The sequence below is a fragment of the Symphodus melops genome (assembly GCF_947650265.1).
Source record: "Symphodus melops genome assembly, chromosome: 15".
NCBI lineage: Eukaryota > Metazoa > Chordata > Actinopteri > Labriformes > Labridae > Symphodus > Symphodus melops.
In genome coordinates, this window is record NC_136705.1 from 17,674,348 (window position 1) to 17,697,455 (window position 23,108).

The 23,108-nt window shown below is 44.4% G+C and overlaps 1 protein-coding gene across 4 annotated transcripts in view; it reads right to left on the reverse strand.

The window, feature by feature from the left end:
* Positions 1-23,108, reverse strand: part of LOC306835921 (transcription factor COE3) — a 68,955-nt gene that overhangs the window by 17,837 nt on the left and 28,010 nt on the right. For 2 of the 4 annotated variants that reach the window (XM_079362722.1, XM_079362724.1), the window contains exons 7-10: positions 11,335-11,416; positions 8,987-9,104; positions 4,002-4,132; positions 3,531-3,657 (exon numbers count right to left, since the gene is read on the reverse strand). In XM_079362722.1, coding sequence (XP_079218848.1) covers positions 3,531-3,657; positions 4,002-4,132; positions 8,987-9,104; positions 11,335-11,416 — 458 coding nt within the window. Of the gene's footprint in view, positions 1-3,530; positions 3,658-4,001; positions 4,136-8,986; positions 9,105-11,334; positions 11,417-23,108 lie in introns of all 4 variants that reach the window. The other 2 variants (XM_079362721.1, XM_079362723.1) reach the window with 1 other exon arrangement.

Genomic DNA, 23,108 nt, shown 5'->3' on the forward strand with positions numbered 1-23,108 from the left:
TTCTTGATCTCCACCAGTATTGAGTGAAGCCCACATGACCCCTTTGTCCTTATGTTGATGAATGACTGCCTCATACCCATTTTGTCAGATTTTGGTGCAGTGGAGTCGATAGCGTCACCTTGACGAGGAAAGTTTGTGATCCATCAGCCCTCAAGGCTGTCTGGCCCTCAACTAAAGCCTGGCAAGAGCAGCTTCTCTGTATGGGGCATCCACTCGGTCCAAAATCCTTCACCCAGTGTGCTGCGATCTTGTGAGGTCGAACGGATGGCTCTGATTACTGCCGCTTTACAGTGAAGAGGGGGGGGGGGAGGGAAAAAAAACACTTGACTTGTACTAATAGCTGTGAAGCCATGCCGGTCACCAAAGGTCTGAAGACGAAGCACCCTGTCAGTGCCCAGCTTGGGAAATTAGCAAATAATGTTCCCTTCCCCCTGACAAATGTGTGACAGCTCGCCTTCGCCAATCATTCTCTCCTAACGTTATGATGCATGTCCTGGATCCCCACTGGAGGATACAGGCGAAGTTTACTGACCCTCAATTTACCCATGACAAATGGGGTCCCGGTAAATGTGCGTTTTCTGGGGCGCGGAAGGGGTTCATTTTAAGCAATCCTGGTTATGTGGATGTCACTGATTAGGATAAATAGTGGCTGAGTGTGTTAGGACTGCTTGCAGAACCATATTACCAAGGGCCTGCATGGCTGCCCCTGGAGGGAAGCGCTCATGGAAACTTGGCCAAGATATAAAAGCAAAAGCTCTGATGCAATTAGGAGCTTAAATTGGATAAACTGTATGCTCAAAGTTTTTATTTATGATTTACTCTTTTATACAGTGCTGAAACCATGCGGTAAAAAGGTTAAGGTGCTGCAAATGAGGCTGAAAATTGAGATTTTATTCTGTGGAAGAAATATCTGATTAAACTAGAATGTACTGTTTGCAGTGCTTAATAAAGTAGAAAGTATAATAAAGTATTGACCTCAGGTACAGCCCAGGACTTTCTCCTTTTGATTTTCTACAACCTTGCTGACAGTCGGACCAATGGATAACCGATACATGGATTATACGGAGGACATGCCGGCCAGCTCCAAGGGACAACTTTTTGTTAGAAGGTAAAAGGTATAGACTGTAAAAAGCAGAAATAAGTAACATGTCATTCCTTTAAAAATGTGCCAATTAAAACACAGATATAAGCTCCTTGAGGCAGTAAGGAAATACAGCCCACTAAAGTTTTATATAGGATGTCTGTTTGTCTCATTAGTGTTTTAAACATTCAATAGTCAATGCCAACAGGATTATTTGACATCTACTACAGGGTGCTCTCTCTCTCTCTCTCCCTGAGAATGGATTGTGAGTTTTGGAGCGGTTCCAGGGTACTAACCCGAGTGAGGACGTGTCCCCTCTGCTGTTCGACTTGGCTGCAGTCTCCTCTGTGTTGACTCTTGGTAATTTGTGATAATTTCTTAAATGGAGCGAGTTAAATCTCCACAATTAGGGTGGCGGTGCAAGAAGAGTCAACATGAAAAAGTCTAAAAAGGCACTCCTCTCAAGCCGCACTATCAAGTCACGCTTGAAGCCACTCGCTTTGATAGCTAGACCTTTGATATTCACATGTTGCTCTCCAATATGACACCGGAATATTCGGCGCCGCTTAGACAGCACTGTGTCACTACATGCCCCCTTTTTTTTTTTTTTTTTTTTTTGTAAAGGAGGGTAATAGCTATTGTAACTCCAGGTCATTTCAAACCTATTTGCTCGTGTAGTGCAATTTTTTTTCAAGTGGAAGCGAAAGCTACGATTCGGAATGAACTGTTCCCACTATTAAATACATGATCCACTCTCCTGCACTCAATGAATCAGCCCCATTCGCGTTTTAATGTCTGAGGGAAGTAGCTAACATCCTTTCACCTGGCAATTATTGTACATATGGAGCCAGCGATACCTCATTCTGGCGTTATGCATTCTTCTCTCCTTAACGGTTTCATTCTCTCGAGCGTCAACCCCTCGTACAATCAGGGTGAGTCACACGGGGAATAGCCAAGCGAGAGGAGCCGGACCTGTCCATTGGTGACTTTCTCTTTTAATTCAGCGCACTAATCAATTGTACCACCGTTGCCTCTAGGGGTAATTGTATCTTTATACTAACTGGAAGTGAGTAGGAACCAAGGGAAGACAGAGAGGAAGAATAGGGGGAGGAAATCAACAAAGATAGAGAGAGGGGGACACGTTTCCCCAGTAAAACCTGATGGTAATCATCCCAATCCGCTTAGCCTCTGTGACTAATGGGGTCTGTTCTTAAGGGACCTGGCACTTTCACCAGGGTGCTATAGAAGCCATTAATGTCTTAACTTATACACCTTCTCGAGGCTGTGCAGTAACACATGTACACACACACACACACACACACACACACACACACACACTCATACTCTCACAAACAGACACACACACATTTACGGAGCCACACACTGCACTCCTGTTTCATTATCCCGGTGCCTTGTTGGCCTCTGCTCCGCTCCTGCTAGGGAGGTTAAATGCAGGAGAGCTGGGCCAGACTGCACGGTTGGAGGAGAAGGGGACGGATGGCTGGGGGTGGTAGTGGGGTTGGTGGTTTGGGGGAGAAAAGGGGGGGGGGGGGCGCAGGGGGTTTGATGAGAAACAGCTGCCCCAGGATCGAGGGGTCTGGGTGAAGCGAGGGGAGGGGGGGGGGGGGCACTTTGCAATTCTTCTGCGCTCAAGGCCGGAGCTGTGCTGCTGGAGGCCTCTGGGTGCTGTGTGTGTGTTTGGGGGGGGGGGGGGGTTTGCTTTGACACTCCCCCCCCTCTTCGTTTCATTCTGCCCATCAGAGTTAGAACAGACAGAGGCTTCCAGGTCAGACAGGCTTTGACCTCCGCAACCTCTGTCTCCTCACCAATGATGACAGATAAGACCACCACTTCCTTCTGTTAGCCAAGATAATCAGATCCCTTACTTATAGTGTCACACACACGCACACACTTTCTCTCCTTCTCCCTCTCATGCACGCCGCTCTCATGTCTTTGCACACTTTCTCTCCTTTCACTTCATTTACTGATCACAAAAGAAAGAACTTCAGACACGCTCGTGCACTTAACCTGGATATTGCCTTTCTAATCTGATTCATAAAAAATGAAACCACATTTTGCCTGACAAAATCAGCGAATTAGCAGAAAGCATTATCCGTCTCACAACAGGGTGGACATAAAGAGAACTGGCAGAATGAGTTATCCAGACAGCTTGACTTTAACACAGCTTGGCAGCGCCCTTGTACGATGGCAGGTCAGAGGGGGATCGAGTTGCACTCGTAGGTGCCCCCGCCACGAAACACCTTTTTCACTAGCGAGCGCAGGTCTCACACATTTTTAACATTCAGCAAGCAAGGCCCATGTTAGTTTGTTATTAGCGCCTGGACTCGGGGGTTGAGGGCTCGGTCCAGGGAGAGGGAGTAGAGAGGGGAGGTGCGGAGGGGGATTCAGAGGAGAAGCCTGTGGAAGGAGAGGAAGAGTTTCGACTCACCGGTGTAGACAAATCTTCCCGGGGCACCTTTGCAGAACTGCTTGGACTTGTAGGACAGCGTGACTTCTACAACACCGGGGATGTGTCGAGGTGGAGTCTGGACGCGGATGGCGTGAGGCGTTATCAGCTGCATAGCACAGGAAAAGAAAAGAAATAATGAGCCCATGACTATGGATATCTGATCTTAATTTCTGTTGAATACTTTTTTCAAAGATTTGATATTTAAAAAAATAGAGATGACCGTCATTGTAATACTATCAATATACCTTAAATCTAAATAGGTCTGACACTAATACAGACACAGACTCTGTTCTCGTTAACTGTACTTAGACTGGTACCAGTATACTGTAAGTATTGGCCTTAAATTCAAAATCAGAATGCAAATCAATCCAGTCGCCAGACACCAAAACTCAAATCCAATCATTGATCAATCATCCGATTTTGTCAAATCTGCAAGAATCTCCATCATACCTCACTCCATACGAGCATGGTGCCGAACACAACTTGTAGGCCATCAAAGAAGTTGTCCCCTATGATGATGACAGTGGCTCCTCCAGTGGTCCATCCCTCACTGGGGCTGATGGCCTTGATGCACGGGGTGGCTGCTTATCCAAGACAAAGAGAAAGAGCAAATTCAGCACCCGAGCTTCAACAGTCAAGCCCGTGTCTCTTTTTCCCTGCATAGACACATCACTGCATCACCCTCTATGTTGAGCCCTGCATGTCTCTAACTCTCTCTCTCTCACACACACACACAGACACACACACACAAAGACATATCATGGAAATTGCCCCCTGGAAAAAAAAAATGATGGATTTGTCCTTTAAGGCATGAGAATCAAAATCATTTATCAGCGCGCCGGAGTGGTGTAGTTAAGCAGACCCTTCAAATGGTCCACTTCACAAAGGCTAAACGCCGAGCTCGCCAGGAAAATGATTTGATGGAGCAAATTATGTGTCAGGGCAAATGTAGCTATCAGAATTGATTAAGCATGCAGCCGGCATGTACAGTAAAATTTCAAAGTTGAACACATCTTAAATGAGTCAAGAATACAGGATGTTAAAGTGGAAATGACAAGCTAAAGCTTTGCTGGTTCACGTTCTTTCATGATGTTTGTTCTTGCATATGCAGTACAGTGCAGACACACTGAGTGTAGTATCAGGTTTCGTAACGTGAAATGCACTCATGAATTATTCAGATTGTGCTTTTTTTTTCTTTTTTTTTCCCTCTTCCTTTTCGTGATCGATTCAATCCATTTCATATTGTTTATTACAATGCTTTTCATCTGGCATGACTTCTGCGACGTCGCTCTGCCATTCATCAACAGTCGGGGTTGTTATTATAATCTAATTTGAGTGATCTGGTGCCTCACATTCACTGTCATTTGATGCATTACCTTAATATGGTTTTCAGCACAACACCGTGTTTACAACAGAAATAGCATGACAGCTAGCCATAAAGTAGCAATATCAAATTTAATCTATTTCCATCAATATCTTTTAATACACTATGAATCGTGCATGTTTTTCCTACTCCGCAAAATGTGAGCAACTATTTCCGCAAGTTCCTTTTTTTTTCCCCTCCACAAGCTCAGTCTTGCACCTCTATTATCCTTTCCCTGCAGTAAGTAAATCACAGGCGGCCATTGTTGTATGGATCACCTCAGACAAGACATCTCCCTTTGTTTGCTTTGCTGTTGGGTCTGTTCAGGTCATGTTTGCTCTCTCTCGCTGCCCATAAAGTGCACACACACACACACACTACACAGTACTACAGGGAATCTGACTTTAACAGGCGCTGTTGACTTCATGCTAATCACCTCGTACAGATTTTCATTTGTGAGGCCTGGAGGAGTGACATTTGCTTTCCTTAATTGCGAAGCGGAGCGTCTGAAAGAGGACCAACCCTCCATGGGCATGCTGGGCCCCCTCTAAGGGCCTGACCTTCATCAGTGCGGACGATTACAGCAAATAATTCACCCTTCAAAATTACTGTAAACAAATTGACTTTGGGGATGAGAGAGCGAGAGAGGAGGGGGGGGTGGGGGGGGCAGGAAGGAGGAGGAGGAGGAAGATGAGGCAAGAAGAGGGCCTGATGGTGACGGGGACTGTTGGGGGGCAGCTGCAGCCTGAAACCTACGACAGGCGTACACAAACACACACATGCACCACCTCGGAAATCCCAGCGCCCCCTCCCACGCGCAGAAGGACCCATGGAGAGGTAGCGACTGAGGCCCTAAGCCGTCCACCCTTCTGCCTAAAAAATTTGCATATGTCTCAATGCACAGACAGAGAGGGGAGCATGTGCTGAATGGGGACCGTGGCGAAGTGGATTACACAGTCAGTGCAGGCGATCTGATGACAGACATGCACAATGCCCCCCTCAGCAGATGATCGGCATCATGAGGAGTGGACCGATGAGGATGCAAAGAGCCGGCCTGCGGCTTAGGGTGTTGCATCACTAAGTCTTTGCAAACTTTGGCCTACAGCGGAGGAAATTTTACTTTGAATTCATTTGTCATGGCTCGTCTTTTCTCCATTTTCTTTTTAGCTGAATTGTTGCCATATCTGTTTAGTTTGTGTGTTGGAGTTTATTTCAAGATCCACTTTGCTGTCAAATGACTTCCTGGCAGCTGATCTGAGATCCATCCAAATATTTTCCCTCTCTGCTTAGGGTTAGGCGTAGACGACGGCAAAACTGATCCGAGATCTGAGCAGAGGAGGTCCAAGCTCTAGTATTGTGACACTCAAACAGGTCTGATGTGGCCCTGAGAAGCCGTCCTTTGTTCTGCCTGCTGAAATGTGTTGTAATTGTGCTGTGGGATGTCCAGATGGTCGGTTGATAGTGCAGCTGATGGGATTATACCTTTTACCTCTCCCTGGGCCATCTGTTCCCTTTGACTCTCCCTCTCTGGCTTTCTCTCTCTCCTTCTGCCTCTCGCTCACTCTTAACCTCTCTCTCTCATACTCTTTCTCCTCTCCTCCTCTCCTTTTTCTCCCCCTTTCTTTCTCTTTCTCCGTTTTTTCTTCCTCTTAGACCCAGCAGTCTGGATTCACTTGTCTTTATTGCATAAACCCTAACAGCATTACAGCCACTTGGCATGCAAATGAGGCAGGCGCTGCAGGCTCTATGCTGAGTCTCCTATATTGTCTGGGGCTCTATAATGGTGGAACTGAGCTGAGGAACGTGTGTGAGTGTGCGTTATTTCTGCGCTGTTCGTGTGTGTCTGTATGTGGGGTTGGGGAGGGGAGGGGGGGTGATGCTGCTGGGTGTGTGTGAAAGACTGGGCTATTTGTGAGCATGTTTATGCACCTTTGAGCCTGAATCCATACATGTTTGAGTGACAGGCAGCCACAAAGCACAATCGTGTCTGAATGCATAATATGCTTGTTGTGTGACAGTACACACAAGTGAACAAAAATGTCACATGGTGAGATTCAGTCTGTCATCCACGGGCTATCCCACGGCTGTGCCAACAGGGGGCAGCACTTCTTGATCAAGGCAAGGCAGTCGGTGTAAGTGCAGAGGGATGTCTCTCGGTTTCACTCACATATCTGAGGCTTCTCGCCCAGTGAACTCAAAAAGAAGACGAAGAATGTGTTGCTAATTTAAAGCACCCTCTGTCTGCCTGCCTGCTAGTTGTCAGCGCACGATGGAGGACATGGCTTGAATTACATTTTATGACCCGCTTTCCCTTTTTCTTACATGTCACATCTCTGTTTGTTAAAGGTGACAAACAAAGCGAGCGATTGCTGTTGATGCATGTTAAATTAGTTTGTTATGGAGCCGAGCCTGCGAGAGGAGGAGGGAGGGAGGGAGGGAGGGAGGGAGGGAGGGAGGGAGGGGATGGGAAGAAAAAAAAATAGATCTCAACTTGTGTGAGCACACGCGGTTAAGCGGAGACAAGGTGTATTAAAGTTATTAGACAAAGACATGTTCAACTGGGCGGTTGACAATAGCTTCTTTTTCTTGCTTTACGGGGCGTCACTCTGCTGCTTTGAGGAGTGTGGTGAAGAGAGGAAAAAAAAAAAGGATGGGTTGGGGCAACCTGTAAAGAACACAAGCACACACACACACACACACACATACACACACACACACACACACACACACACACACACACACACACACACACACACACATATACAACATAGAGGGTCCCATGGGGGCTGGGGAACATGGAGGCGAGGGCTCAACCTCTTTAATTGCTCCCCTCATTAAGAAACTGGTTGCTAGGCGATCCACACCTATCGTGTCATAAACGTGAAACACACAAACAGAACGTCAGCGAACATAATGACTTTGGTGCTCCGGGCAGGACTTTAATTATTTGATTTTGTTCTCCAGTAGAGGAGTCATTAATAAAGACAAAAACAAATAGATTAGCTTTTCCCCCCACTAGGACTGCAGAGCACAGAGATATATTAATTGTCTAGTCTTTTTTTTATTAGTCGTTGTTGTATTAAACATTACATTTGCTTTTGGTGATAGAACCATTAATGCCCATTAATGTGTAGAGAAGCTTGTTTTAGTCAGTGGTGTATATAAACTGTTTGCCCAGCCATAATTGGCTCTTGAAATCTGAAGATAAGCAATTTTCACAATTGGCCCAAGTCAGTTGTGTTCTTTTTTTTTTTTTTTTTCTTACAATCTTTCAGCTGTGTGTGCTAACCCATCTGCAAGCGGAGGCCACGAGGGTCAGAAGGTTATGTTTCGTGCGTTTTACTTTTTGAAATTTCCCATGGTTTGGTGGTCTTTCTTTTCTCTCTTTTTGGCTGAGCAGGCAATCAGTCTATCATATGGAATCAGTTGGAAGAAAAACAGTAAGTTCTGTTTTTCTCATAGGCCAACCCCCCCCCCCCCCCCCCCCCCCACCCCTGACACACACACGCACACACACACACACACACACACACACACACGCACACACACACCCCATCAACCCACCCTTCCCTCCCCCCTCCTCCTTCTCTCTCTTTCTCCTTCCTCCCCCTGTTTCAGCTCTCTCACAGCTAAATCTGCAGAACCCAATGACAGGAAATTGACCTCACAGCCAAATTCTTAAGCAATTTGATCATGTTTCACATCGGCTTTTAGGACAAATGTAGGTGCATTAGGAGACTGGAAGTAGTATAACGTTTAAAAAAAAATCATAGTTCAGTCATCCTTCTTTGTGATACTGAAATCCTAAATACACTAAGTGATGTATACTATTTCCAGTCAAAGCAACAACAGGTACTGTATGAGTGAGGCAAAAAGCAACTTAAAAAAGTGAATAATGGAAATGGTGGAGGGTATAAAGATGCTAAGAAAAAACTATAAGCAACTAGGTGTGTGATTTGTTAAAAAAAAAAGAGATGATATCTAAAAGAAACTATGAGGATGGGGGGGGGAGAGCGTAGCAAATTATAAGATGTAAAAATGTGCCTACCATTCTCCAGATAAGGAGGCGTACCTTCTGAAGGGTCAAGTCTGCGAGCCCTTCGCCCATGTTTGGAATTGTTGTGTACGAACATGTTGTCGGAGACAGCCAGGACATGGCCGTCCACATTGACGGTCGTCGATACGACAACCTGCAACAGGATTGAAGGGGAAATATGCAATTTAGTACAAAGTGATAAAAAAAAAGAAAGGAACATATAGTTAAAGATCTCAGAAGTCTCATTTTTAATTTGTTTTGGTTAGAGCAGATAGATGAATGTTTTAAATACTCTTGTTGTGTTCTTGTGTTCAGATACATGCCTGTTTGCTTCTGATGTAAAACCTCCTCAAGCCATTGTTCTCTTCAGACATATCGCATTACAATTACCCTGCTTCTCTGCCATTTTGTTTTTGCTTTTTAGCATCTTGCACTTGTGTACAACTAATTGACTTTTCGATCACTAAAATACCATTTCCGTGCTCACTCGACCGACTGTCATCATAGCCCGAGCTCAGAATTATTGATCAGCTTGTCCATCTCTTTGAGGGTGGAAGGCCTCCCTTTTAAAATATTACTGGAGTCATTAGCAACTGAACCATGCCCCATCCCATCACTCAGCAAACATTTTACCAGGATCAGATTCCAGGCCACACTTCATACTTCATAATGCTTATTTTTGTTGTTGTTTTTTCGGCTACCACATCTCCAAACAGTGAGCCGCGTGTGAATGGGCCAAAGTGTTTCTGAGCCGGAAACAGAGAGCCCCTCTCAGGTTTGCTTCGCCGGTGAGTGACCTCGGTGTAGCAGTGGAATTTAGGGGGGCGCTCTTTTTTTCTTCTTTTTTTTTTTTTTTTTTGGGGGGGTTGGTTTGGGAAGGGGGTGGAGGGGAAGTGAAAGAGCTCCATTCTTGCGAGCAGGTTCAGAGCTGGGCCAAGCTGAGGATGATGGATTGGGCCCTCTCTGGCCTCCAGCTGGTTTTTGGGGGTAATAAGTGGAGTGGAAGGCATGCAGAATACACAACTTTAGCCAGAGAAACACCTATGCTGGAGCATCTGGGAAATCTATTTAAGGGGAAAATGACATGCAAACTGTTGGAGTGCAGACAAGGAACGATCAGCAGCAATAAAAAATCCTAAATCTTGTTGTTTTGAACTTTATGTACATTTCTACTTTTGCTACAACTTATTTCTTGCATGCCTTTTGACACACAGGAGTGAGAGGTGAAAAGCCCTCGGTGGCTGTCATGCATCAGTCCACATTCACCCTAAGGGAAGATTTGAGGAGGCAGGGGAGGTCTGATGGTGGTGACATCAGGAGGGGACACCCTGTCTTGTCTGTTTCATGTCTGAGCTCCCTCCTGCAGCATGCTGGTGTGTGTGTGTGTGTGTGTGTGTGTGTGTGTGTGTGTGTGTGTGTGTGTGTGTGTGTGTGTGTGCCTGTGTGTTGGTGTGTTTCTATCACAGCACAGGTCTGTCAGTGACGGCTGCACCTCCTGCAGTTTGTCGTTATCTTGATAGGACAAATCACGCTAAACTCTCACTGTCTCACCTTGACCTAGTGGGCTGCTTGTGGTGAAACTGTCGGGATCGAATGGATGGATGGTTGGATAAATGGATCAGCTGGGGTGGGTGGGGGGGGGGGGTTCAATAATTTTAAGGCTCAACTAGCTGACACATTAGAAGCAAGAGGGTTAAAGAAGCAGTAAAAAAAAGTACTCAACAGTCATGTCCTTTTAGTGTAAATCGTAGCGCTTTGGCAGCCCGCAATAATGATGGTTTTCAGATGGCTTAAGATGGTTTTCATTGGCTAAACAGAGAGCTGCATATGTGTGAGTTTAAGTGTATGCATATGTGAGTAAGAACAGGAGAGGGATGTAGGGAAAGCAAATATATGCACTCCTAGCATTTATAGGCATACATCCAAATGTGAGTGTGTGTGTGTGTGTGTGTGCGTGCCTGCGCATATGTGTGTATAAGAAAGTATGCGTTTCCGCTGCCAGACAGATCCTGAGTTAACACTGTTGTTACATGTGGTTGGATCGTCCTCCCCTCCGCGCTGAGGCTCAGAAAGCTGTCAGGAACACAATTGATGGCACTCTTAAATCCTCTATCCTTATTTGTGTCAGATGGTATTTCCTAATAAATATTCTGTCCAGAGCACACGGGACACAAAATCCCTCACTCTCTCTTTTTTCCCCCGCACTCGTTTTTGCCTCCTTCAGTGCCAATAATGGAATCGTGTTCGTATATGAGGGTCTGTCGATGTGACTTAGTGCGGTGTAGCTGTGCTTTTGTAACACCTGTGTGTGTCTGCAAAAAGAGGGCGAGACACTGAGAGACAGAAATAGACAGAGCGTGTGTGTAAAATAGATTTTCAGTCACCTGGAATCTGCGCATGTCTCGTGGATTCCCTGCATTCTTCAGACAGTTCTGATTGCACTTGAGAAAGAACTTTAGGAAGAATCTGAAAAAGAGGACAAAACAGAAGAAAAGGGCATAAATTACACCTTTGAAGATACATGATAACGTTGTGGGATATTTAGGGGAGAGGTTACCAAACACTCTCGCATCAGATCCATTTAACCAGTCACTCAGAAAACAAGTGTGGTGTTCTTTGTTTGGGAAGTCATCGCGTTTATCATTCACTCAAAATCAAGAGCATCAGTCTCTTTGTCATCTCCTCCGCTCACCTGAGTTCACAGGTCTTTCCCAACACCCATCTGCCACTAACATACAGGAAGTCACTTGATATTCCACCCACCTCTTTAATCCCAGGACACCCCCTGTGCAATTAAAGTTCTCCTGTTCAATAGGGAAGCAAATGAGGCCCACCTGTGACCAGGTCTTGTTTGAAGAGCATCAGGGATAAAGGACCTAACAAGGTGAGAGCGCGCCACAAAACTTATAGTCCTGTCAGGCAATTAGGCGGACACTCCTGGGACCACCGTATGCCACACACACACACAAGCACAAGTATAACGCATACACACACACACACACACACACACACCCATGCACTTGTGGGTGGGTGAGGCAATTATGCCACAAATTACAACCTGGCTAATCGTCTCTGAACAAATGTCACGTCTGAGTGAGATCTGGGCTTGGTTAGTTTGTGAGCTGCCTTTCCTTTTCTTGTTTTCTCCAGGATGAATCTTGCAGAATTTATTGCGAAACAAAAAAAAAAAAGCCCCGTATTGAGAACGTTCAACATACGCTCAGCAGCTTAACGTAGAGGACGATCTACAACAAGTCAAGTGAGGAGAAAAAAATAAAAAATGGCTCAAATGTAGCCTATTGTGAAAACTCTCAGACCACACAGAGCAAACAATGAAATTGACTTGCTGTTTTTGCAAATTCTCCCCACAGAATCACGACTGATTGCGCCTTTGCTTTCTCTGATTCATTATAAATACCACACCGTGATATTTATTTTTCATCACATTGCACTAGCATTACTATATGCAATACTGCGGTTTCTATTGTAATACAACCTCTGCTCACAGATTCACAGCGGCTCATCGGATTACCATAGATTGCACCATAGATTGCACGGCCATTTCATTCAGCTAAATACAGTGGCTTGTGTGGCCTGCGAGGACGCTTTCACAACACTTAAGACTTCTCGCTCGCCCAGTGGGATCCCGGCCAGGCCATAAATCAGAGTCTGAAATGACCCTTCTAACCCTGGCCACATTAACACATGCACTGGTCATTTAGAAGCGTTCTTCGATAGACTCCTGTACCTTGTGCTCTACTGAGGGCCCAGGAGGGAGAGGAGAGGTGAGAAAATATTTTCACTCCACATCCAAGGAGCTTTGGCTTGGACATCAATAAAAGACGTTTTAACCCATGCCAGAATGCTGATTGCCTGTCGGTGTGTGGCGAGGCCATAAAAAACCTGACTTGTCATTAGTGCATTTCGCTTGATTGTGTTCGCTGTGTTTTCGGGTTGCATCTGTTGGCTGATCATCAAAATGACCATTATGTACTCTAATTCCCTGACCCTGTTTTTATTTCCCCAAAGAGTCATAATGTAGAGCAGCAGACATCTGCGGAAAGCAGACCTGAAATACGACTTTTATTTGTCTGTCGCCTCTCATACAGATTGGGTAAAGCCAGTGTGTGAGGTTGCCGTGCGTGCTCACGCCTCTGCACACCTATATGTGTGTGTGTGCATGTGCATGCTTCCCCTGTTGGTAGACAATTTATGTCGGCCCGAGAGATAGAATACATTTCCTAGGCAATGCGTCGACTTCATAAAAGAAACACATTACTTTCAGAGTTAGGCTAGTCTCTTTTCTTGGATACTTTAATGCTTTCACGTACTTGTTTTCTACTCTGGCGAAAGCAAAAGTTAAGAAACAATAAACACAAGAAATGGAGTGCCCACGCTATCATAAAGTAGCTCCTTTATGTTTACTGTTATGAAGGCAATTAAGCACAATTTCTCTGCTAAAAAGATAAGCTTAATTTTCATAGTCCACAGCAGAAGCAGTGCTATAGCATCCATTACATTTGAGTTGGTTAAGATTCTCCATGAGCGCAGCGCAAATTGGTCCTTGGTGAAAAGGAGAGCAATTAAGACAAGGCCCCTCTCTCTCTCTCTTTTACTTCTTAAATATCTACAGAAGTTTGTGCTGGTGTTTTGGCACGCACGGAGACAAAAGGAGCTTGTTTAATTGTTTTTTAATGGGATATCAAGTCGTCGCTGCCATTAGATGTTGGCAATGGAGGGCAAAGGGGGATAGAGAGAAAGAATGAACTGCAATTAGGTTTGATTAAAGCTATCCTTCTCAATAATCAGCTGTTCTGACAGGACAGGGGGACCCTGGTGGCCGCTGAGATGGAGGAAGGTGTTGAGTGATATTAAGGCCAATGAAGGGGATATTAACATGGCTAATTAAAGCTCTTCCAAAGCCGGGAGAGGAGGCTCTCAGTGGACCGCACTGGATGAAATAATCGGCCGCGGCAGCTATCAGTTGGAGGAGAGAGAGAGAGAGAGAGAGAGAGAGAGAGGGAGAAAGGGAGTGCATGTGGGAAGGGGTGGGGTGGAGTCCATCTGAGGAGGGGGGGGGGGAGCAGAGGGAGGGATAGTGGGAGGCGTAAAGGAAAACTATGAAGTGTGAAGAAAGACAAAGAGGAAGACATCGACAGGCATATAGAGAAAGACTTCCAGGGCGGCTATGGAAGCTCATTTGACATCAACCCTCTCCCTCTCTGCCCGAAGTCTGCCAGTATAACTAAGACCTGACATCGGCTTTTATCTCCGACAGCCAGTCATACAGGTCCACAAATCAACCTTAAAACAATTCTCGCTCATGCCTCGGTCTGAGGCAATTAATACGACTCTCCTGTAGTACCTCCATGCTCGCCCACTGCCGAAGCTACTAATCATGCCATAATGATTTCTCTCCCTCTGGTCAAAGGGGAAATAGATTGTCTCTTTAGTAATGCAGCAGGCTCGGCGCCTTCCACTCCCTGGCTTCACAGACCCGGTAATTGAGGAGAAAAAGGCCGACTTTGGCACTTTGACTGATTTGAGGGCTGCTAGACCCTCTTATCTTTACTCTGATCATTTTAGGCTGACACTCAAAGGAAGACCCAGCGCCCTAATTCTAGCTCACCCTCTCCCATCATCAAACAGTGAGGGGAATAGGGAAAAAAAGAGAGAGGGGAAAAAAACAAACAGGCGAGGTGAGGAAGGCCTTCTCTCATTTAAATGGCCAACTTAATTGCAGGGTTGATGTCACTCATGCATAAATGTCCATTCCTTTGATTTGAGTGAAGAGGGCAAATAAGGATAATGCTGTATTATTAAGACGGCTGCAACCACAGCGGAAGATGGTTCTCATTCATTTTTTTTTAATCCATTCATTTTCACATTTTTATTATTATTAATAACTAAAAAAAAAAAAAAAAAAGTATAAAAAAGTTCATACTGAGCTATCTGAAATAATTTTCTCCTGTTGCTTTTGTAAACTGAAAATGAAAGTATGCTACTTTCCTTCAATAGTACACCTTGTTCTCATTGTGTATAAGAGCCTCCCTGTATTTGTTACACAATACACTGACAGATGGCCACAGTATCTGTTAGAGTCAGGTATTGACAACTCTAAGCTCCTGATTGGTGCCCCGGCACTAATGACTAGCATGCAGTGTCCACAGCCGGCAGCCATGACAGTGAGGTCATCCGTTGCGGGGCTGTGAGTATCGATCACCACCCAGCTCCAGCCCATCAGGCCCCAGCTGCCTCCCAGACTCAATGGGCCCCTGTTACAGGAGCCCTGTAAGAAACGGCTCCCAACACCAGACTACAATCTGCTGACACCAGATCTCTACGCTGAGATAGTAGTACACGGGTCAATAGCGTATCGGATTTCCAAAACGCCAGGGTCTTAATGTCAAGCCTCCTGCCTTCCCTACCTACTGCTTCAGTTATTAGGCACTCCACTGAACTGCATTCAGATCCCTGTTGTGACAAGGCAGAGCAGGTAAAACGACAAATAGAGACACTTATAGATCTTAATCTTAGCCCAACACTTATTTATGCAACTGAGCGGGATATATATATTCATGCCGGATAAGTCCCCGGGAGGCCGAGCTGAGCTGAGCTGAGCTGCGTTTTGTCGTACCCTGGTTCGCTGCTGTCTTCTCTCGTCAAGCAGAGCTGTTTTTCTCGCCTTAGCCGAAGTAAACCACAGCACATTAACAATATTTGCTCTACCCCTGTACAAGCGCCCAGGGACCGGACCCACAGATCCTATCACTTCTTTATCAGGGAACAAGTGCCTCACTATACAACCTTATTGGGTTTGGGAGATTAACCCCTTCCACTCTCTGCTTCGGCCCATCTCCTCCGAGAGCAGCAAGGCAGATGTCACTGTGATTATTATTGCTCATGTCTCTGCGAATTTATGGGATATTTCCAAGGCCTTTATATATTTTTTTGTTTTCATTTTCTTTATTTTTTTTCTCCCCCAGCTGCTATTGTCAGTTTGTTTTGTTGTTTCATATTTCATATTTTGTTAGTGCACTGTGTTTGATTGTGTGTTGCGTGGGTGTCACAAATAATTTATATGCTTCCCCTGCACCCTCACATGTAGTCGTGTTCCCTCCATTCATCCCTCTTTACCCTCTCTCCTCCACACCCCCCCTCTCTCTCTAATGGGCAGAGTGGCATTGACATTATTTCACTTGAGGATCCCTCACTCTGTCAATCCCTCTTCATTTGCTCCATGGCTACAGGACTCATTATGGCATCTCTTCCTCCTTTTCTCACTCCCTCATACTCTCACTCATTCTCCTCACCTCCTGTCTCACTCGCTCTCTCTCTCTCTCCAGCTCTCTCTCTCTCTCTCTGGACACTGTTAGTTTCTTACTTAAGAGAAACGCTCGTCTTCACAAATGGTTTCACGTCAAACCCACTCCTTGCAGGGCCCCCACTGATTCCCTTCAGGCTTTGGCACAGGTTTACTGTAACAGATTAGACGAAGACTCAGAGCTCCTGCTAACTATCCATCACTTGCTAACAGTGGACTAAGGCTGTGTGCTTTATGCAGCTTTTAGCTCCAGCCAGCCACATACTGCATGTTTAGCCCCGAGCTTTCTCTCTGCCGCTCCCTTCCCCGCACATCAAGATACTGCTGAGGCTGTGTACTGTTGCACGCTGTTCTTTGTTTTACTCTGAATTCGCCCTTTTCTCCACCATGGCTTTGAACACAATATAATAAGACGTAAAACATAAATAATTCTGCGTTGTTGTTGTTTTTTTTTTTTTTTTTTTTTGTCTTGCGTGGCTCTATTGTAAAAGTGAATCAAACACTGGTTGCTGCCATAGAGCCAACATCATCCAAATCCCCACTGGGACTCCGAAAATATTGAATCACCATAAAAACTGTATGATGCTGATTACTCATAATGACTTCGACAGCCATGAGGTTGCTGACTTTTCAAAAACTAATCATTAACAATGCAGGAATTTTTACTCAGCACACCAGCTGGACACCACAGAGGTATCTCCAGGTTATTTTTGCGCAGGGGGGGAAAAATGTGGAGTTTTGATTACTGGTCAGCGTCGAAGCTCGAGGCCTTGAGGAAATACCAGTCAGCACCTCCTTGCTCCAGTGAGATGGAAGATAAGCATATGTTGGAGAAGCTGGCCTGGTTGAATAGTGGTATTTAGGGTGTTGGATGGGGGCTTCTGGAATGCTCCAGAGCTGGTCTACAATGAGAGCCATACAGCGCCGTCTCTCTGCTGTGGCACCTCGGAGTGATCAGACCCAGGCGGCACACAGAGGAACGCAGCTGTACAGGCGAGGCCAGCAGGGGGGCTTTGACCGTTTACCCACAGCCATGCTGGATCCTGCTGGACCAGTGGAGGCATATTTGCATGTGTGTGTGTGTGTCCAGTGTTACCATGGATTTGCTATCTATCCATGCATGTTCAAAAGTATGCAGGCCCATTTCTACATCATATTATTACTAATGTATAATACATACATCTAAAGTGGCTGTCAGGACTGGTCAGTCATCATAAAACATGAGGCAGCCACTTTGACATCGCAGCCACATTAACGCGTCCTCAGAAGAAAAAAAAACACCCACTGTGGACTGTCATGTAGGCAGGGGGGATAGAGACAGAAAGACAGTGAGAGGGTCGGTGCTTAAAGCTAACAGGTAACCTTTCTGTGCACCTAGGACAAAGGCAGGGGGAAAAAGAAAATGTCAAATTAAGAGAGGCCAGGCAGAGAGACGTGGCTGCCATATTTGTGTGAAAGCCCAGTGCTGTTGGCAGCAGAGATGGCTGCTTTCTGATTCATCTGGGGCCGTATGGCAAAGCTTTGTCAGTCTGTGCGAGGTATAAATAATTCAGGGTGAGAGATGGCAATTACAGGGCCCTGCACAACCAAAATGAATATTTTATAAGGACTAAAACTGCCCTGGAATGAATCACACACATGGAGTCACACACACATACACACACATGCACACACAAGAATGAGTGAATGTGTGCACACGCACACGTAAGCACACATATACCCAAACACATACACATAGGTAGCAAATATGAACCCTTAGCATGGCAGTTGCATTGTTGACAACATAGCTGCTATATCATATAAAGCACTGCATTGTGGGTTAATCGTTTTTACTATTCCTGCATGAGGGATTTTTTTTAGCTATATTGGTTTAGGAGTGAACAATCATGTTCTATTTTTGTTGTTATTTAGTGGGGGAGAAATGGGTTTTTTTCCAACACAAACACATGTTTCTATTTATATTAAAACTATTCAACAGTCCAGTTAAAAATATATTAGCAGGGATACAATATAAAACTTCAAAGTGTTGTCAATACATAGTGCAGATCTTTGCAAAAAAAAAAAAAAAAAAAAAAAAGCAGTCTCCAGAGACTCACAGCCTTTACTTTTGACCCTGTAAATATGGTCTTTGTGTGTGAGCAAGAGGGAGAGGAGGGGGGCAAAATGCTAATGGGAAAAGATTAAACCCAAAAGCCGCCTGGAGCATTTACCTCTAAAGGGTTTTGTCTGTCAGGTTTCCTGCAAAACTCTGTCTTTATAATTCTGAGACAAAAAATAACATTGTTCCCAAGTCCTGAGGAGTGCAGTGGCTTGGTTGAATGGCCATTGTGTGGACCTAGCTAATGATACCTTAGCTTTTGTGAGAGGGAGGCCAGGTAGGTCTGTGACATCAGCGCCACACAAGTGCTCCTCTGTCCGGATGTTTAGGGAAGGATTTCGTCCATGGTGGGAAAAGGGTATAGAGAATAAACAGGTCCTGTTTTTGTACCAGCATCTATAGTCCCTCTGCCAAAGACAGGGGTACTGTGGAAAAAAAAGCATTTAAATGTTTTTCTTTTTGATTGAAATCATTATTTTCATCATCATCATTTATGTGGGTATAATATACTTAAATCCATTTCTGGAAGATTTGCTTCAGCAGAAAATGATGTAATTCCAGGAGTGTCTTTTTTTCCCCCCCTCTTTTTTATTTTCAGCGGGAGTGTGGGCGTTTTATTTGTCAGTCCAAAGGGAAGATGGCAACCCTCTGAGGGAGGAGAGACCCCAAGCATGAAGACACACATCGCATGTGTTGGAAAAAGTGACAGCACGGCAAATGCTAAGAGAAAGCTGCTTCCTTACCGAACCGCACGCTGTTAGCGATACAGCTAGCTGTTGTGAAGGCAGCTGACAAACCCATAGCGTGGCATGTCTCGCCCCGTTTGTGAGTTTTCAAAGAATGTGATTTGCAAATAACATGAGTCTCTGGGCATAGACTGGGCATGTAAGTACGGTGAACAAAGCCCCCCTGCTCTGCGGAGGGAAACCCTGACTTGTCAGCTCAGTTCTTTGTCAGGAACCTGACAGATAAATAGACAGTGTTTTGCCTCTCGCTCCTCCTGCCTTATGTACACAGAGGCGTGTGTCTGCTTCCACATACAGGTTGACTTGCTTTAGGGGACGAATTTGTTAAAAGATACCCCACCGCTTCTCAGGGCAAGGACTAAAAAATATTGTGGGCCACTTCAGAGCGCCTCAAACAACAAACAATGGGGGTTGATGTGTAACCAGATAAAACACAGATCGAATAGCAGAGTCTAAGCACCACTACAGGGCTTATTTTTCATGCAAATTACTACTAATGAGCTTCCTGAAATCTGACTAATTATATCAAAGTGATTTCTTTAATTAGTTTGTAATAATTCCTCGCACAAACATCATAGTAAACAGATTACGCTATATAAAAATATCAATTTGTCATACTTTATAGGAGATGCTGTGCTGTTGACGTTAATCTCGCTTCACCAAAATGCCAGCGCAAACGCTTATTAAAGAATTAAACATGTGCTGAGAGAATGTTTGGACACATTAAGGAAGCATATCTTTTGCATATTTGTCATGGTTTCTACACAAAGATCTTTCATATGTCGTATTTTGAAAATGCATAGAAGAGAGAAGCCTCGAAAAGAATTTGAAACACAATTAAGTATTTACAATCTCTTTGAAATATGCCAAAGCTGTAGTTTCATGTCCTACTTTAAATGTGGCATATAAATGTACACTTAAATATGTGAGTATCTAACTGAAACAGTTGTTCATAATCCAACAACAGAGATTACAGCACTCAGTGACTGAAAATACCGCACGTCAAATCCAAATACCTGTTTGAAAAATAATAGACGACTCGAGAAAAGATAAGAAATTGCATTTATCTACCACTTTGCACCTCTTGTTAATCCAATAACATTCCCCAAACCCCTGAAGAGTAAAAACATCTCATATACTAGCAGTCACAAGAGAACTCATACGACTAGCGATCTTTCTGATACCCTCAATCTGCACTGAGATGGATTAAACATTCAATTTGTTACTCACCAGACCACCACCCAGGTTCACCACTTACCATACAAATGGAAAACACGCTAGTAATCTATTAGCCTGCCTGGCCTGACACTGTATTATGTTGTATTTGTATTATATTTACTTCAGGGAAATTACGATTCAAGTCATATTTATCTTCATGTGGAAATGTGTGTCTAAATGGAAATCACCTATAGTGCGAGTGTGGATGCAGAGCAATACTAATGTGATCCATGAACCGTGCGATTTAGTCACCCTCTATGGATGCACTATGGGCTGATTCTACATATCAAACATGCTCTCCCCCTGTTAAAGCCCGTACCCAGAGCCCCTGATGCTGTTTGATAATTATTACGCTTACATTACAACACAAGACCTTGCCTGTGGAGCTGGAAGAGCAGCCCCCTTCCCCATAAACACTCACACACACACACACACACACACACACACACACACACACACTTGTACACACACGCACACGCATGCACGCCCAGCCTTTGTCATATACAGTAGTAAACAGCTTCCCAGTAAGCTGTTTGCACTTCACTGCCCGCTCTAGGAAATAAAAACAAAGAGCAAATTGGGGGTTTTGCGTCTCAGTGAATAAATAAGGTTGTTTTACTCACAGAATCCATTACCTTTTAAAACATGTGCCTAATGCGTTCAGCCTTTTCATTTTACAAACAAAGCCTAAATTAGGAATTAAATACACTCGGTATTTAGATAACGGCATTAGCTGTATGACATCAATGTGAAAAATTTGGACGCCATCCATATCATTCCCATGCCTCCATTGTTACGTTAAATTGCAATATTAATCCTGGCTCAAACCAAGGTACTGTAGCTTTTATGCGGTACACTTGAATTATGCTATTGAAGTAATTGATAGTGATTCAGTCATTGAAGGTACTAATCCCATGATTCACTTCATCTCTCTCAGTGCCATTTACCTCCAGATGTTTAGAGTTTGGGGTAATCAATAAAGAGGGAATAAAGATTGGCATTCACAATACTCCCCTTGACAAGCTCCAGCCGAATGTTTGTCAAGCAAATTAAACACACTTAGACTTTTCACCTGCTCCTACAACGACACCACATATGGCCGTGAAGTTAAAAATAAGAAACTCTGCATACATTACCATGCATAATGCACAACTCCCTCCATTTAATATGCAAATTTTGTAAAATATTACTGAATACCTTCTGTTCGGAATGAATAAATTTGAATTGCAATTAGAATAATCTTGTATAATTAATGAAAACTGTCAATTTTGGTTCCGAAGTAATTTGATTAGCATGTTGATAGGACACTTATCAAGTTCAGTAAACTGTTAGATTAAGAAGATGAAAAAAAAGATTCTAAGGATATTTTTCTCAACGGCTCTGACATTTTCCCTTGGCATTGTAAACAAAGACAGGAGCTGGCAAACTTCCTGAATCGACGGGCGAAAGAGGGAGGGTGGAGAAACAGAAAAAGAGAAATAGAGACGAGGACAGAGATAGAGAGCCTCTTGAGATAATCTGTGAATCTCAGTCCGCAGATGAAAAGGAGTCTATCGTCAAGGCTCCTGAGTGAGCTACTCATCTCTGCCCTCTGCTCTCCAGCTAAGCCCAAGTTTATGGGATTTATCTCGTGAACCATTTGTAGTTTTCACATCACATGATGAGTTAAAAACAGCACACAGCTTTGCTAAATGTTTCCAGGCTATAAATGTAGAGTTCTCAGCTAAAACCCACAGACAACTGATCCCAGTCTGCAAGTCTTCTGAGAGTAGCTATCTATTAACGATCAACAAATTGATGTACGCCATTGTTGTATTGTATGAAACAGAACCATCTGCACTGTCTACAGATGAACAGAGCGAGTGACCTCCTTTTCCCCTCTCTTTCTCTGCTCATTAGCTATCCTGAACCTCTTTCTCTCCTGCTTTCAGTTTTCAAACCCCCAAATGAGACCTAAATCGCTTGCAATACAGGTTAGCTTGGGGAAGGGAGGAGGAGGGGGGGGGGCAAACATCTGTCGTGCTAGGTACCCACACGCAGCTCGGGGTATCTCCTGCGAGGAACTTTGGGGATGTTTAATTCATAAACGCTGTCATCCATGTAAACCTCCTGATTTCATAATGACTAACTCTTGGTGGTTTAATTAATTTAATAATGCCTTTCAGAAGCCATAAATGAAAGGGTCTCTGAAGTGGTGCATTAATTAGCCGGCGCCGATGCTAGCCCTGTCAGACTGGTGGCTGTCAAAAGCGGGGCAGAGCGGAGGATGGGCACAGCTGACGTCCCGGGGTCAGAGATCATGCCAATCAACACACCTCAATACACTTAATGAGTCATAATTTGTGTCGAGTGTACACATGTATCAGGGTCAACCTATGGTCATGTCCATAATTCTCTCTCTCCCCTTGCAAGACTACATGAAAACAAATGGCGGGGCGACACTGGTTACATTCCCGGTAATAAGCGGCTGCATGGCCCACATTATGTTGCTACATGTGTGCGACATGGCGACCACCTTTAAAAGTTCAAACTTTACCTTTTGATAAGGTTACTGTCTGCATCTTTTGCTTTTAATTACAAGTTCTGCCTTGCATGCTTATACGGTTGTAACGTAGAATAAATCAAAGTTCATTAAAAGTCTCGGCAACTCAACGCATGAGCACACAAAATCATCACAGAGTCAGCCAGATTATATTCCAAACTAACGCCATGCATCTCATAAGGAGGTTGTTTTTCCTTTTTCATATTTCATAAACATGAAGCAGGGAGGTT